The 17779-nt window shown below is 47.5% G+C and overlaps 2 protein-coding genes and 1 long non-coding RNA gene across 3 annotated transcripts; all 3 read left to right on the top strand.

Annotated features, from left to right (window-relative positions):
• Window positions 1-1613, top strand: LOC125944436 (uncharacterized). Its single transcript, XM_049664932.1, has 4 exons — window positions 1-96; window positions 438-650; window positions 1015-1237; window positions 1609-1613. Exons 1-4 carry the CDS (start codon window positions 94-96, stop codon window positions 1611-1613), a joined length of 444 nt encoding a protein of 147 aa, XP_049520889.1. The 5' UTR covers window positions 1-93.
• Window positions 1614-4452: 2839 nt separating this feature from the next.
• Window positions 4453-10553, top strand: LOC119445229 (phospholipid-transporting ATPase ABCA3-like). The gene is made up of 6 exons (XM_037709550.2): window positions 4453-4722; window positions 5342-5517; window positions 6860-6994; window positions 7674-7803; window positions 9575-9729; window positions 10295-10553. The coding sequence occupies exons 1-6, from the start codon at window positions 4548-4550 to the stop codon at window positions 10457-10459; spliced, it is 936 nt and encodes a 311-aa protein (XP_037565478.2). The 5' UTR covers window positions 4453-4547; the 3' UTR covers window positions 10460-10553.
• A 1232-nt stretch (window positions 10554-11785) lies between these two features.
• LOC125944586 (uncharacterized) lies at window positions 11786-17142 on the top strand. Its single transcript, XR_007466290.1, has 3 exons — window positions 11786-12111; window positions 14848-15097; window positions 16926-17142. It is a non-coding gene; the product is annotated as an uncharacterized LOC125944586 (long non-coding RNA).
• The last annotated feature ends 637 nt before the right edge of the window (window positions 17143-17779 follow it).

Genomic DNA, 17779 nt, shown 5'->3' with positions numbered 1-17779 from the left:
GTTTTTGTTACAACGACGCATTTTTCAGACGTATTCGCCTGGGCAGCTTCGTACCTCGGCGCCGTCTCAAGTGAGAGCGAAAACCTGATCCCAATGGTGAGTTCGATTTCATCAGAGCGGATCTGCATCGTTGTTGGAAGTGCGTAAAGTGATGACCCCGTTACCGTAGCAAATACGTATAATTTGCAATTTAAAACAGCCTCTAAAAAGTAGCTGTAGTTATTGCATTGTAGTTGTGAAATCAATCGAGACAATGCATGTACGATGACGTTCAATAAACACCCTATGCAAGCGTCGTTTTAAAGATGTCAAAAAAGAAATAAACAATATACATTTCACCGCATGCCGAACACATCCCTGCAATTGACCTTGCGGAGCCCTGCTTGCTTCTTTTCGAGCTGTACTGTCAAATATGCTTTGTTAATTGCTGCTGACAGGAGGGCGACGACGCGTACAGCATTCAGCAGCCACCGGAGACTCTAGACGAGGAGTTGCTGTTGCCGGGTGACGTGGAGGATCAGAGCGCGCCCCGCAACGACGCCGAATACATTAAGATCATGTTCGGCATTTTTCCCTGCGTGGTCAGCTTGTGCATGATCCAGCCTTTCCTGGTGAAGAAGACAGCCTCGGAGCTGTGCTCGGGCACTAAGGTAAGCGCGCGGAGAGCTTACCTTCCAGGAGTAGCAGTTATGACAAAACCAACTATGTTCCCTATTTGGAATGATCGCGTCCATCTTCTCTCTACATCCACAATTAATTAATTAATTAATTAATTAATTAATTCATTCATAATCAATTTAAAAAGCGGGGTGTCTTTCAAGGTAAAGAGGGTTAAAGTGCTTAAAATACTCCCGCAGTAAAATACTGAACTCGCTGATGCATAGAAGAAGCAATTGTTGAAGCACGAAAAACGAACCGTTCGTCGTGTCAGGACGAATTATTACATGACCTACGCACTATGTTAGCAGCAGCGCGAAGTGGCGGCGACGAATGTCACTTTTACGTGAAACGCAGGAGCTGATGGTGGCCAATGGGTTGTCCGAGTTCGTCTGGTGGCTGGGTGGCTTCTCCTGGTCCTTCATCATGCTCCTCATGGGCTCGCTGCCCGCAACCGTGCTCACCAAGACGCACGCGTTGCTGCCGCGCTCGAACATCGTCTTGTTGCTGATGGGAGTGATCATGCATTGCGCCTCGAGCTCCCTCTTTTGCCTCGTTGTCGCCACGCTCGTACCCAGGCGTGAGTGCGCCACTACTACTACTACTACTACTACTACTACTGCTACAACGACTTCTACCACTACTACTACTGCTACTCTATTGCTATTACTACTTCTACTACTACTGCTACTACTACTATTACTACTAGTAGTAATAGTAGGAGTAGTAGTAGTCACATTGCATTCTCAGCCACCTGAATGTACAGATGAACTTAGACTGCGACATACCACATTGGTTTTAACCGTTGAAGAAAGAGTAATCCTAATCTGGTGTTTAGACCGGACACCACACTGCCCAGGACAGTCACCAGAACTGACGATGTGTGTACTGTGCTATGTGCTCTCTCTCCTTCCCATCTTTCATTCTCTCCCATCCCGTTCCCATGTGTAGGGTAGCAAACCAGTTGTGCTAAACTGGTTAACCTCCCTGCCTTTCCTTCTCCACTCATTCCTTCCTTCCTTACAACCAGGCTATATATTAAGTTACTGCTTGTTTGTGGGAAGGTGAATAAATAGACAGCTTGAAGCGTATCCACACTTTTTTTAACCATTACTGCTAAATCTGGTTGTGCTGCTTGCACGTACTGCCGTCATAACCCCCACTACAACGTAAAAAAAGAACCCAACAAGTAAAGTGGTCTTTCCCCCTTAATGTCTCTTAATGCGGGAAAGCCACCTTCAACGAGTTCTTTTAAAGGGTCCCTCCCCAAGCCACACAGCAAATTTTGCTTACACACTGGAAGTTGTTACGTACTCTCTAAGGAGTGTTCTACCGCAAGAATTTTTTAAATTAGGTCATTAATAGCAGGGATAGAAGTATTTTCAATAGGTAGAAATTCCATCGAATCATCAATAACACACTCGGGAGACTTCCATCAACTAAGGTTCCCCTGGAAAAATCAGTGCCTATCAATACAATTACATGTTGTCGATTACAAGGAGCTTACCACTGTCATTGAAAAGGAAAGTGTACAATCATTGCATTCTACCGATACTAACATATGGGGCAGAAACTTGGAGGTTAACAAAGAAGCTCGAGAACAAGTTAAGGACCGCACAAAGAGCGATGGAACGAAAAATGTTAGGCCTAACGTTAAGACGCAGGAAGAGAGCGGTGTGGATCAGAGAACAAACGGGGATAACCTATATTCTAGTTGACATTAAATGGAAAAAAAGACAGGGGTAATTGGAGGTCACAGGGAGAGGCCTTCGTCCTTCAGTGGACATAAATATAGGCTGCTGCTGCTGCTGCTGCTGATGATGATGATTACAAGGTTCCGCTGCCATATTTCTTCCTTAAATCTAATGTAGATATGGTCAGGTGACATCTTCGATATGCCATTTTTTTCAAAAAACTTGAATCCATTGAGCACTATATTTTATTTGGTCGCCGATTTATTATTGAAAGTAAAAAAAAAAAAAGGTCATCTAGAAACTCATCTTGGTAAAATTAGCTACATATTGAGTACTTCGGCTCTCCCTTGGGGCCTCAGCACTAGGTTATAGGTACGGGGGATGTGTTTGACGCTGTGCATGATTTCATTCAAGGGACGAAACATTGCTCATGTTACTTCCTACTTTTCTTACTATCCGTATTACGTCTTCCATTTTCTCTTCGGTTTCAATCGTTCAATAAATATTCTATTTCTTTTAAATGAAATTGTCTAACTACTCAATTACACACTATTTTTTTTCTTTCTAGTTCATCACTTCATTACTGTAGTTGCTATTATCTGTGTGTTTCCCACAATCACCCGATTCAACCCCAAAAGTGCTGATTGGAAACGCTGTTTATTTGGCTTTGCTTACTGTGTGTTCATAAAGTTTATCTTCTGGATGTGTCGTAGTACTCGCGGAATTGACCTTCTATAAATAGTTTTGTTGTCCATAGGTGACGCGGCAGTCAGCAACCATTCAAAGAGAAACATTTGAAGACGCGGTAGGGATGGCTCATATTTGTGACGTCACGCTCTTCAACCGCACGCGAATGTTTGCATGACTGAGCATGCAAACCAGTTGACGTCCCTCACCAGGCCACATAGCAAATTTTGCTTATACGCCGGAATTTGTTACGTGTCCTCTAGGGAGCGTTCTACCGCAAGAATGTTTAAATTGGCTCATTAAAGCTGAGATAAAAATATTTCAGTGCCGCGAACCCATGATTTCAGGAGGCGAGCGTCACCGCCAACACACTCTCTCCACTTGCGCCGTCTAGCCTCCGCAAGCGAAATTCCTTCCCCGCGTTCTCCCATACCGGAGCCGGAGGATCGCGTGACGAATACGTCACCGGCCCCGCCTTCTTTTTCTTCTCTCTCTCTCCCTCTCTCTCGGGTTTTTGCTGAGTGGCGCATTTCCGGTAAAGGTCTCGCGCGCGTTATAACTGTTTGCTACGGTGGCTAGTACTGTTGAGTTTGTCGCGTTGTGCACAGAGGACGGCTTTGCGCGCTCTGCACGAGCGTACCTGATTAGCGGTATAAGTCGGTACCACAGTCACGAGCACCGAGGCAGGCGCGAGAGGATAAAAGAGCGTGATCGCGGCTCTGGAACACCGTAGAAAATGACGTAGTTTCGTTGTCCGCGCTCCACAGCACGACGTGGGAACAAAACCGATGAAGCGAAAGTGCATCTCTCTTGCTACAGTACGAAGTAAAACAAAAACACGCAGACATTTGGTTTGTATGTTTTATTATTTATCGAAATTTTTATTCGTTTATTGAAGCAACATATTAAACAAATAACTGGTGTTGCCTTGAATAATTCTCGAAGTCACGTGCCGCTATGAGTGTCGCCACAGCACTGCCGTGTACGTATAGGCGCACTTGCGCGATTTACGTCGACTCTCCGGCTGGAAGCGCGGCGTCTGCATGGAGAAGGGCAAACGGCGCTTGATTTGAAATTTTTGCTCTTTCCGCGGAGCGTAGGGATGTAGTACTTAGCACACACGATTGTTAGCGCCCATTGTATCCACTGCGCTTGTCAGCTCGAAATGGCCAGCCGGCTTTTTAAGGGAGCAAAGAACACTTGCAGATACACTGAAGCACACCGCTTGTAGAAAATGGAATGTACGACATGTTAAACGCCGCTATAACCCTTTGGGACGAGGACAGAGAGAGATAGAGAGGAAGGGAGGGAAGGGAAGGCCGTGGAGTTCCGACGTCCATGACTATGTTGCGTGGCAAGGCCGGTGCCGGCGCGGTCAAAAGATGCCTTTTACTGCGGCGCTGGCATCGATGAACAATCGAAGCCCTCTTGCCTGCGTTGGCTGAGGCAGTCGAGGACTACCCATATGCCTCTCTCACTCTTCTCGCAGCATCGGTGGGCCTGGTCACTATGTCGTTCGTGGTGTTCGGGTCCCTGGTCGTTCCTTTCGGCCTCGCATCGTCCGTTCCGTCCTTCGTGGCTCGTGGGAATGTTCTGGAAAAGGTCATGACCCTCTGCCTTTTGCTGCCAAACGTGGCCTTCAACTACTTCCTCATAAACGTCGGTGATCTCGACTATCATGGAGGTGAGAGGCCACCACTTCCTCCGAAACCTTTGCAGCATTTGAAGGAATATGAATATCAACATGTGTATATGCGTTGCGTTTTCAGTTTCGAATGACAGGAACGGCATCGCCAGAGGCAGAGCGCGGTACAGAAATGTCCTTTTAAGTCGCTTGTTCACCTTACGCATTGTCGTATTGTTCAATGTCTGCACAAACAATGCGATAAAACGTATGCAGATACAGCGCACACATTGTAATTATGTGAAGCGACAAAACACGAGTGGTTGGACGATGCGGGAGTGTGAAAACAAGAAGTCGCCTGGAGAACGGACCCTAAGTGCCATTACAAACGCCGCTGCGACCTTCCGCCAAGCTGATGCACCAGACGGAACCACCCGAAGATTCGATAATCTAGCGAGGAGGTCTCGGATACAACGCATGAAACGTCTACTTCTTCAATTCATTCTTCCACCGCATGCAGCTTCTCTGCCCTCTGAATCTAATATGATAAACAAAGGGGACACGCTCTTTATTTTACACGCATACCTGTAGCAGCCTTCGATGGTGGAATCATGTTTTGACGTCTCACAGACGTTGACGCAAGAGTGCGAATAGCTGTCGCGCTGAATACGGTGCGCAGGTCCCGGCGCGCACTTCTACAACATGGGCCGCGTGGGCCTGCACGGCACCAGCGTCTACCGCGTTCTGCACGCCATGGGCGGCTCGTGCCTCGTCAGCGCTGTGCTATGTTGGTACCTGAGCAACGTGTGGCCGCACAGCTACTCGTTCCCGGAGAAGTACTGGTTCTTCCTTCAGGTGAGAAAAATGTGCACTAGGCTTTGCACAATGCTCACATTGCGTTCATGGTTCCCCGTTTTCAATTGTGTAGCTCGCATCGAAAACTACACGCTGGGCAGCTGAAGCTATATGCGGGGGGAACCGAGACGCTGATTAATCCAGTCGTAAAGGAATCTAAGCTTCTTGTATGCTTCCGGTGACGCTTCTTTATTTTGTATTGGTTTACGACAATTTTAGGACGTTATCTTACGAAGACATGGCTAAAGGTAAACTGTTGCCTTGCTGTGCAGGGATGTCATGACGTTGTGCTTACCTCCTAATATCCTCCTTAAGAACTAAAAGTGGCAATAGACAGCAATTTTGTGCAGGAATCATGGTGCTTCAGAGTTGAGAGGACAACATGGGCGGACTACATCATTCGCGCAGGCATCAAGCTCAAGCGTGTATCGCACCTGCCGCGGTATACGTAGTGGATGTGGCGCTCTGCTGCTGAGCTCGAGGTCGCGGGCTCGATCCTTGCGGCCGTATTTCGATGGGAGCGAAATGCGAAAACGATCGTGTACATGAGAATTAGGTGAACGCGTAAAGAGCTACGCGTGGTCAAAATTAAACCGCCGTCCCCCACTGTAGTGCGCCTCATAATTATATCGTGGTTTTGGAGCGTAATACCTCCAAATTTAAATTAATTTTAATTTCCGCGTCGCTTCATTTCGCTCGCTTGCTTGGGTAACTCGAAGCTCGCACCTGTTGAACTGCGTTAGGGTTCAGGTACGACGTGTACCGTAAAGAAAGCAAAAGTGACGTAAACAATCACAAGGGCTCCTTGTATTCGTTCGCGAATATAATAATCGATGGCACCTAAAAAAATGTTCTGCGGTGGTTTGTGGTGACAGGTCAGCAAAGTCTGAATACTATACTTCAATACGAAGTATGTGACTTTGTCCATTGTTAACAACAAGGAGAAACTGGCGGTGATATAACACGATATATAATTTTTTTTTGTACAGGCGGCCTCAGTGTGATGCGACCGCAGCCAAGCAGTTAGTCATCCAGAATGGCGCTACGCCACTTGAGACACTGTTACTGACCAGTTACCAGGACGAAACGATTAAAATTGGGTGTTTTATCTTTACCTCGCAAGACTGGACAAATTATGGACAGAAACATATTGCCAGCTTTAAAAGTTGAACGGCACACGAGGAGTGAACGCAGACACCACGTGTCTCAGTCAAGAACGCGTTAACGTGTTTTAAAATATGGTAGCAACCAACAAGCCCGTCTTGCAGGAACTGCATGACGCGTATATTTAACTCGATACATAACTGCATTTGAGCCCTCCAAACTCTTCCCTGTCATGCAGCCTTCGTATTGGGGTCTCTGGCGACGCGTGGACATCCCGGAGGAAGGCCTTAGTGAGATCAAAGAGAACGCGGCGCTCTTCGAGCCTTTGCGCGAGCAGAAGCAGGCGCACCTCGTCATCTACAAGCTGAGCAAGGTGAGAGCTGCTATCGCACTTTCATGCCGATAGCGAATGTTAAGTGCTGCATTCAACAGTTCAGCAGGTAGCGTCAGCGAGCAGCCGAGCGACGCAGACCAAGAATAGCTGCAGCGGCTCGTGCACACTCGCGCCAAGCACTGGCGATGCGGTTGGCTCAGCGGCTTCACTGCACACATCGATTCAACGATTAGGCTGACCTTGTCCGTGCGCTCTTCTTCAACAATAAATATTCCCAGTCTCCAGTAATTGCTGCCTCCTCCTGTAGAAACCCCTTAGGCTTCGATCGATATTGAAAGTGCCGACGGGATGAAATTATTCTGAATTGAGCTGCGGGTGCATAGACGCGAACTATGGGGGCCATTTCTACAAGTTCCGCGAGTTTCAAGCAGTGTTCGATAAAACTCTTTTCCTGCGGTGGGCGTGTTTGCGTAAAAACGGCTTCAAGCGCGTTTTCGCGCTTGATGCGTGCGTTCACTGGGATGTACTTGGCCCCTCGCGACTTCGATGCTTCGTGCGTTTTGTGGGCCGCCGATACAGGCACCATAGATATTGTGCGATCTGCTGAAAGCAGTAAATTTTGCAAACTTATTGTAGAACTAACTATGAACTGTTATCGCAAGCAGCGCGAAGCGGATGCTGCAGGCTGAAAACTAACGTCCTTATTTTCTACCTACAGATCATTAATCCGTTGTACCTGACGCATTACATCATTAACAACGTCACGATAAAAGCTTACATGGACAGCATCACAGTCATACTGGGAAGAAACGGTTGCGGAAAGTCAGTGCTGATCCGAATGCTGGCAGGTAGGTGCTCAAACTATGATCTGTGAAATTCTAGTCGTTTTATTCCATACACATCACTTATACACTCATGCTCGCAAGTCTGAATGCCGCGCTGTATATGTCACTATCGGCCACGCACGCTTCATTTGCTCTATAAAATATCGCTAAGCAGTGCCTGGAGGGTCAGTGAAAATGCGCGCACTAACCGGTAATACGAGTTAACCGAAAGCTACTGCATGTGTACAAGTATAGTACTCACTTGCGCAAAGCGAAAAAGTAATTTAGGAAACGAAACGCCCACAATCGAATATTTTACTCAGAACAAGAAAATTAAGTTATTTTAGTCTGCCAACGCGGTGATATGCGATGACTGTAGCCTCAAACTTGTTCTGCACACAAGACAATGTTTTCTAGCATGCTGCTCTTAGTGGCCAAGATGCGTATGATGCGCCAACGCCCGCGCTTACTTACCGCAATTCTCGCGTGTTCATGTCGTCAGCGTCGTTGTTCACGTTGTTCGAGTTACCACAGGTCTATCGACGCCTGAAAAGTTGTGCCCACATCGCGACAAAGTTAAAAATAAGCAGCGTCGTTAAAGCCCTGCAGCTAAAAAAAATCAGGTGCGAATTTCTTGCAGGCTTCATCGTCATATTCTAGGTAGCGTCATTTGTGCGCTAATAAACATAAACATACTGGAAAACGTTCTGCACCATCATAGAGTCGACCTGACCGAGCTGGTCTGGATTTATACGGCTTGATTCTCCGTCGTATTCACGAAGGTGCGATTATAGGGACAATGGGTGTCTTCACTTCGATAATTGCATAGCGTGAAATTTGTTAAGAACAACCACTGAATTTAACGCGTGTTCATGTTTCTTGATTAGACAGGCCACGCGCACGCGCGCACGTGTATAATAAGAAAAAAATAAATAAAAACAGGCAGTACGAAATAATAATAATAAAACACCGCCCAAGAACTCTGTACAGATATCTGGTTAACCAGCGAAGCTGAAACGTGCGGCCGCGGTGTTTAGCAGTGGGTTAATCCCGACGCTGTATCGAAGCGTTTCTCAATTATTGGTTACATGTTTGTGTTTCTAGTGGAACGCAAGCGCCAATGGCGGGCGGATGCTGCTAACCACGACGCCAAGCTAACTCGAGACACGATGGCCACCGTACTCGAGATGTCGAACGCATGCGACAACGGCGAGCCGAGGAGACTGCATTGCGGGCAGAGCAGCGTCAACGTGGCAATGGCGGGAACGCGTTCGCTAACGATGTCACTAACGGCGCTGCCAATGGCGCGCGTGCTTGGGTGCGACGTAGAGAACGACGTAACTGACGACGCAGCCAATGGAGACGTTAAGCGAAACGTAGGACGAAAGGTTTTTCGTTTCGCCTAGCCCACGGAGGAAGATTATTTAGGAGTAGAAACTCCCGTCAGCGCGGGCGCTCGCGTGCGACCAGATAACGTCACATTATTATGCGCCGACGGGGGCGCATGCAGAGCCGTTAGCGAAACATAGGACGAAAGGGTTTTCGTTTCGCCTAGCCATAGACAGCTTTCGCTGTAGTAAATACTGGGGTTTTACGTGCCAAAACTTCTAAAGTCGGTGCAGCTGCATGTTTCTTTCCGAGGCATCAACCTGTCGTTCAGATGCGAAACAGAGAGAGTAAGCCTGATGACGTTCAACTGTAATTAACAGCACTGTACTTAGCATTTTTCATTATTGTTTGCTGTTTTGTGAATTTCCCCGTTTTTACAGCGCAATCCCTCTCTGTCTTTTCAAAGGTGCGATAAAGCCGTCGACGGGGACGGCGTTCTTTGATGGCGCAGACATGCGCACCAACGTCTGGAAAGTGCGGGCAAACATCGGCTACTGCCCTCAGAACAGCACGCTCGTTCCATTCCTTACGGTGGAGGAGAACATGCTGTTTATCGCACACGTGAGCCACTTTTTATCACCTCATCTGCGGCGCGACACAGAACGAACCTCTTCTTTAACCGTTGTAATAACCACATAGGAGGTTAACCAGAGTTTCGGAAGGAACAGAAAGAAATGTTGCAATGTGGCTTACGTTAGCTAAACAAATAGTTTACGCCAATAAAACACTAAGATAGAAACACCTAAGCGATCTTTTATTATGTAGAGAAACACAAAGCTGGTGTTAGTGTACAAGAATACACAAAATTGCGACATATGATTAAAATACACAGAACCTTTAACAAATGTGTTCAGTCAAGGCGTATATAGCAACGAAGTTGTCGGCGGGGAAAAAAATATTAGTGGTGTTAGTGTACAAGAATACACAAAAATACGACATATGATTAAAATACACAGAACCTTTAACAAATATGTTCAGTCAAGGCGTATATAGCAACGAAGTTGTCGGCGGGGAAAAAAAATGGTTCATGAAGATGCTTCTACAGTTATTTGCTTTTGAAACGTGGTATAAACAAATCTCCCAAGACACAATGCATACACGAATGCCTATTCGCTTTTCGTTACAGTTGCGTGATGCTCCGGACATCGAAGACCTGATACTGACGCTCCTGATGCAGTTCCAGTTGATCGACCAGAGGGAGAGCCTCGCGAGCAAGATCACCTACGCCGAGCAGCGGCGGCTTCAAGTGGCCATGGCTCTGCTGGATAGCCCAGAGGCGAGTCTGCCATGACCAAGTCACACTTGCATGGCGTCAGTAAAAACGCCGGATAATTTAGCTTTGCAAACTGCTTATCATTTTGATGAAAAATAAATGATGCGCCGAGAGATAGAGAGCAGCGTGGCTTGAAGAGTAGAGAGTGATATAAGCGTCTTCGGAGCAACAACAACAAAACTAATTGAGAGGGTGTTCTAACCGAAATTAGGAGATCACTTCGAACGCCATGTGATGCATTGGGCTGATTACCTATGATACTTTAGTGACAACACTAACATATGCGTGCGTATGTGATATATTTCCGGTGTGGTGATGCCGCTGCAGAGAGCGACGCTACAAAGAAGCGGTGGTGACGCCGTCTCATTCCGCGCAGAAAAAGAGAAGAAAATAGAAAAGAGAAAAAGACGTGTTATACTGTCGCGAAACGTCTTTTTTTTCTGAAGGCAGGGCTAATGACGTGATCAAGTTTACGAAGGTTACATGGTTAACATAGTTGTTCAGAGCTGCAAACAGCGAAGTGGTAACGAGTCGTCTGCTCTCTATGCATGCGCTGCTTTTAACAGCAGAGCTGTTCTGTCGAGCGTGATGGTGCCGTCACGCAGGAGCAGAGCCGGAGAGGTCACATGACCCGGGAGGGCTCCTCTCCTCCCGGTCGCCGGGAGGAGGGGAGCTGACCAATCGGAGCGCGCGCCGGGGAGGAGGAGGAGAGGTGCCGGGGTATAATAGCAGGTGGTTGTGCCGCGCGCTCTTCGCACGATGGCGTCCACTGACCGTGTACCACAGCGATCACAAGGCCGTGCTTGTAAAGGAAAAAAAAAACACACACACACACACACCCGACATGGCACCTGCGAAAACCCAAGCAATGGGAGGGATTAAACAGTGAATAAAAGCGTTTTATACCATACCTTGATGTTGATGTCTCACTAATAAAATGCAGCCATTTCCACGAAGTGAAATCTGTCGAAACAGCGGAGAGGTGATGGTTCCTTCGGTCTAAAACGAAGACTACCACAGCGAAAAAAAAAAGAAACATACGCGACAATCGCAGAAACAGAGCGACCACAGCTCCGCTGTTTCGACAGATTTCATTTCGTTGAACTGGCAGCATTTTTTTTCTTTTATTTTTTTTTACAAGCATGTAGGTGTGACTACAGTTTGTAGCCACAGCATGAAGTACGTTCTATGAGTTGCCGCTTTAGGCCACCAAGAGGATGGGAAAGTTGTGGAAGACGATTAAGGATAAAGTTGTGAAAAGGAGTGATGCGTAGGCCAATAACTGTCGGCTCTGTCGGCACCTACATTTTGGAACTCTCATTTCTTAGCTCGAATGTTATGGAGATGTTATCGCACGCAGGCTGGCTGACATTAGAGCTACGAGATAAGGTTTCGTGTCGCAGATGACGCGGGCGCCAGCAACTGCACCGCAGTCCGACGCGTGCTTTCTTTTGTTCAGTTCGCCCTCTTCGACTGCCCGACGGAAGGAATAGACTCGGACTCGCGAAACGTCATCTGGGACGCCATACTGAAGTCCCGCGCCCAGACCACGGTGCTGCTCGCTACGAACAGCACTGACGAGGCTGAGATTCTGGGAGACCGTATCGCCATCATATCCAGGAGCCTGATAAGCTGCTGCGGCTCTGCCATTTATCTGCGCAAGAAGTATGGTGAGCAGGCTCCATAGTATTTTCGGCAACGCACTAAAGCGATGTATACCCCAGGCTGCGCAAACTTTTACGGGTGATAGTGTTGGGTCATCTGCAAGAGGAACAGCTGGGCGCACGTCTCTTTCTTCGCCGCTGCTCTGCGCTGTACCCCTAACCGTCTTTCGAGGCAAAGTTCTCCTACGGCCAGAGTGATTTGCAGTACCGTAGTAACGAATTTGTATTCGTGTCCACCAGGATCAAATATATGATTCTGAAATATATGAAATATATATAAAGTAATATGTTTTAGGGCGTAAGCTGCATTGCTTTGATAAAAATTGTGCAGAGCCTATCGACGATGATTGTCAATTAATTAAGTGTATAGAACGAACGAACGAACGAACGAACGAACGAACGAACGAGCGAACGAGCGAGCGAGCGAGCGAACGAGCGAGCGAACGAACGAACGAACGAACGAACGAACGAACGAACGAACGAACGAAACGAAACGAAACGAAACGAAACGAAACGAAACGAAACGAACGAACGAACGAACGAACGAAAAAAAAAAAAAAAAAACCCCAGACCTCCGGCCAACCACGAAAACGTCCGAAAGAGCCAAAGAACACTATTCGCTTTAAAACTGTGCCACCTAGAATCGTTAGATTCCGATCTTGCTTTCTAAGTGCAACGTAGACCGTTAAAATTGCTTCAGTGGTTGCCGAGAAAAAGGTTTTCTTTCTCCATGTAGGTGAAGCTCGCTCTTAACGGCATTTTGTCTCTTATTCTCTGGTGTAAGTTTTAGCTGAAGAAAAACAAAAGAAATGCAGTGCGAAATGAATCGTTGAATTTCACCGACGATTACGATGCTCCCTAATGCGAATTTTGAGCGCAGCTGCTTAGGTATTTTGAATTCCCGACAAATTGTGGCAAATAATTTGCTTCACAACGACAGGGCCCTCTCGGCGGTGGCGCTGAGCTTCTGCTCGGGCAGCTCGTTTAGCAGCAGCGGCAGACGAAGCATTTCCACCGATTGCGCCGTTCATAGTTCAGAAAGGAAGCGTGAACACGGGAACGCGTGGCTCGCGCGAGGCGCATTCTCTAGCGGCGGTGGCGCAGGCGAAGTAGCGCATGCGCAGTGTGCCCGAAGTCCACACCAACGCTTCATTTCCATATATGGTATCGGTGGACGCGTTCGCCGCATGCCTGGTCGCCGCCGTCAAGACCGTCTCGAGCGGCACTCTGCTTTCCTCCTCACCCTTTCGCCATGCTCTCCTCCACTTTCCTCCTCATGCTTCCGCCGCACCCTCCGTCTCACGCTGTCTTCTCTATCGCTGTCTTTCATCCCCCGCTGCGCTCCGCGTTCGCTCTTTCATCCTTCGCTGTGCTTGTTCGCTCGGTTACGCCAAGGGACGCCGACGCTCAATGCAGCTGCGCTCTAAAATAAAATGGAAGATGGTTTGGTTGCGCCAACCACGGAATATTGTGCGAAAGCACATTTTCTTGGACCAAACTAGTCATTTCTTGCACCAAGTTGGGCATTGCTCGGCCGTTGTTTGGCCGGTTGCTAATTCAATGGTTTGCAGTCGCGCGATGTCATTATTAAACTGTTTTTTTTTTATTGCGATAGCAATTATATGGACACTCAAAAGCAGATTTCTGCCGTCGGCGTCGCCGTCGCCGTGAGGTTCCGTATGACGTCACTGGAGATGAAATCGTTGCCGCGCGCCGAACGCTGTATGTGCGAGTGAAAGGGCGCGAGGGACGCGCGCTTTCACGGGGAGTGAACGCACGGCGGAGAACAAACGCGCGTTCTGCGCTGATATAAGTGGTTCTTGAGGGAAAGGGAAAGGTTGCTGCTCAGGTCTCTCCTCAAATCCACGCTGTGCTCCCTTTGGCGCTGAGCCGTGCTCCCTCAAGGGCTGCAGAAGATAGCGCCAACCTTTCCCTTTCCCTCAAGAACCACTTACCTGTGCTCCCTTAAGGGCTGCAGAAGTAGGCGTCTCTTTCCTCCTCTACAATCACCATATATGTAGAGTAAACGTACCTTCTTCCGACGCGCGAAAGGCCGTGGGGGAGGGGGGGAGGCGACGTTTAGCTGCGGCACCAAGTGCCTATTTATATCAGAGGCTCCGGCAACAGTCACCAACGCCGCACGCATTTTGAGCGAACGCGGGCAAAACGCCGACGGCGTCGACAACAGTTCTGCGTGTTGCCGGTGCTGCTGCATGTCCAAGTTTATACAGCTGATAAAGCTGCTATCATTACTCCGTATAGCTCTCTTCAAATTTGCTATCGCAATTGATGCTTCGCCTTTCAGGTGAAACTGCGACAACTTTTTTTTTTTTTTGCACACATGATACGAATAGCCATGCACACTGGGTTGCATAATGCATACAGGGTGACTCGGTAGACACAGGAGGAGGACGATTGCAGACTTGCTTAAAGACTGTTTTGTGGTCCGTATAGTAATTGGCCACGGCTTTGATGTCTCATACAAGATTAGCATTTTGGAAGACGAGATCTATGGAACTTTTTTACTGCGTCGTATACCGTAGCGTTGCCTCTGGGCTCAAACTCGATGCGCTTAAAGCTTTCGAGAGCCTCGTACGCCGTAAAGACCGCTACGCACGCGGGCGTCGTTGCGCACAAGGCGAGTCATTTTACACCGATATCAATACGTTGCACCGACATCGCCTTATAGGTGTGTGTGTGCCTCCAGTCAATTTAATGCAAGTGCGTATACACAACTCGCAGGCCAGGGCTACCGCCTTCAGCTAGCCGTGTCTTCCAAGTGCGACAAGTCGCTGGTCTGCTCGTTCGTCGAGAAGCGGCTGTCGACGGCACAGAAGGTGCTCGAGCGGCGAAACATCCTCGTCTACTCGCTCGGCTTCACCGGCGCCGCCGACATCGTGCATTTCCTGCAGCAGCTGGAGGACAGCCGCATCAAGCTGCGCGTGAGGAGGGTCTCTGTCAGCGCCTCCTCGCTGGAAGACGTGCTGCTCAGGTCGGGACCCGATCGCTTTTTCTAAGCGTAAGGTTTGGCTGACTTGGTATCTACTATACTTAAGCGCCACAACCCTGAAATAAGAAGGCAAAAAAAAAAAAAAAAAGCGCCTAAGGATTACGGAAAAGTTGTGTGTGTCGTCTGCTGTTGCTCTTGCACTTATGCGCTGTTGCTTTCTTCGCCCAAGTATATGCACCGACCGGCCCACATTGACAACCTTCAGGTATTGATTCCTGGTATGCAGAATTTAATTTCGATGTTGTTCAGATAGCCAGCATTACGGACTTCTCAGGGAAAAAAATATATGAAAGCACGGCACCAGACGCGCGCTAGAAGTATATATACAGATCGGCAAGTGCTGCACAGGAGCCAGACAAGCCAACAGTGGGCTATGTCGAGGAAAATGTGTGCCATATTGAGAAACGTTTCACTTTATAATCTCTTATTTATTGAATCGCCTCTAAATTGCGGCGGGAAGGCATACTTATGTATGAAGACCAGCCCGTTCAGGGGCGAGTGAATGACCGCTCCATCACGGGATATTCCACCGTTGCCATAGCCACTTCGGTGCCCTTGCTTATTTACCGACGCAGATAATCGCAACTGCAGTGCGGTTCAGCTACAATAATAAACGCAACTTAAACATATGCATGTGTGTATGTCGTCGCCTGTCTCTCTTTTTTTTTTCTTCGAGCGCAACTTTCTTTGACCATATGAGTAACTAGTAGCCCCGTGAAATGGTATCGCCTCATCTCTGCCAAACAGCACTTATGATTGACCGATAGGTTCTGGTTCTGGATTCACAAGTGATAGTGCTTATGAAAGGCTTACCTGTTTACAGTGTGTGTGTGTGTGTGTGTGTGTGTGTGTGTGTGTGTGCGTGTGCGTGTGCGTGTGCGTGTGCGCGTGTGCGTGTGCGTGTGTGTGTGTGTGTGTGTGTGTGCGTGCGCGTGCGCGTGCGTGTGCGTGTGTGTGTGTGTGTGTGTGTGTGTGTGTGTGTGTGTGTGTGTGTGTGTGTGTGTGTGTGTGTGTGTGTGTGTGTGACAGTGAGTGACAGTGAGTGAGTGAGTGAGTGAGTGAGTGAGTGAGTGAGAATATTGGGCCTGCTACGTCGGCCCTGTCGTGAGGCCCGATGGAGCAGCATAACAACAGACGAGTGAGCGAGCGGGTGCGAGTGTCAAAACCTCGCGATGTCCTGCTCTCATATGGGCCGGGCCACCTTCTCCTTCATCACCTCACGACACAGTCACCGAAACGAAGCCGAAACTGGCTGTATAAAAATATATATAAATCTTTTAGGGTGCTCTGAGATTTGCCAGCATGTTTAGTAGCGTTTAGAGGTATGGGGGCCCACATATAACGCAACCAAAAAAGTGTCTAAAATATCAAGTCAGTACACTCCTTTAACTTGTCATTAATCAATTTATTGTAAACATTGCAGTTGCTAAATAGTTTCACGTACTTCATGTCTATCACGCTCATTTTTCTTGCTGATAATGCCCATACGTGATATTAATAAGCATAATTTAATTTTTAATAAAATGTGCGCGGTGACTGTAGTATGTCCCGAGAAATAATTATTAAAATTCACAAAAATTTAAGCGGCTTTCCTACATAACATGAAGCACGAGATGGTGATCGTTTGCGCAAGTATGCGCTGCTTCCCATGGTATTCTTCCTGTCGCTTGTCGCTTGTGGGCTACTATGGTAACTTCCACGCTGTCCGCGAATTATTCAAGCGCCGTGAGAAACTTGGCAACAGTCACTTCACGCATGCAGAGGACGTAACCGCGTCATCTTAATTCGACTGGCTTTTTTCTTGGAACAGGCTGGACGAGACACTCGAGAAAGAAGAGGCGGGTACTACGGAGGAAGACAAGAGTAAGTGACATCCGAGCGGCGCTTCTCAAAGCCTTAGAAACCACCAGCCGACGAAAATAATTCGATATTACGTGCTCTTAGACGGACGAGCTGTTTTCTCTTATACATTACAGATTATTTTTTCATTTTTGCAAATGAAATGGCTGAGTGTAGCGAATGTGGCGTTTTTGAAGATGAGTTGTGAGTTGAGGCGGACGTACTTTGTCGCTAATTACGTAACCTCGAGAAGACTAATTAACAATTTTTTACCTTGTTGCTAGAACCTCAGTGGGCAGTTATTTACATGGCAAATTTGGAGGCAGCCACATTTCAATGCATTCCCATTGTATTTTTCATCATAAAAGTTGCACCCAGTTCGAGATGTATTCAGCATTAAACTTCAACGCGTTATATAGACAATATCGAAACCAAGCGCACCGGTAATTTCAAAAATGTTGCTCCACGGAAACGCCCGTTGACGAAGTAGGGGACGAAGTTGATGGCATGGCGGCAGATACTGATAAGGCGCGTCGCAGAAGATGCTTCACAGGCAAACAGTGCCGTATCAGTCTCTGATGCGGCACAACAACAACAACAACAACAACAACAACAACAACAACAACAACAACAACAACAACAACAACAACAACAACAACAACAACAACAACAACAACAACAACAACAACAACAACAACAACAACAACAAGAGTTTCATACTATTTATTTATTTATTTGTTTATTTATTTATTTATTTAAAATACCCTCAGGGCCAGTGAAGGCATTGAAGAGGGGAGTGGGTTAACAAACAATTTAAAACAGACA

Source organism: Dermacentor silvarum, chromosome 3, assembly GCF_013339745.2.
Source record: "Dermacentor silvarum isolate Dsil-2018 chromosome 3, BIME_Dsil_1.4, whole genome shotgun sequence".
In the NCBI taxonomy this organism is placed as follows: domain Eukaryota; kingdom Metazoa; phylum Arthropoda; class Arachnida; order Ixodida; family Ixodidae; genus Dermacentor; species Dermacentor silvarum.
Note: the sequence above shows the minus strand (reverse complement) of the source record. Positions and strands in the feature narration are given on the sequence as shown.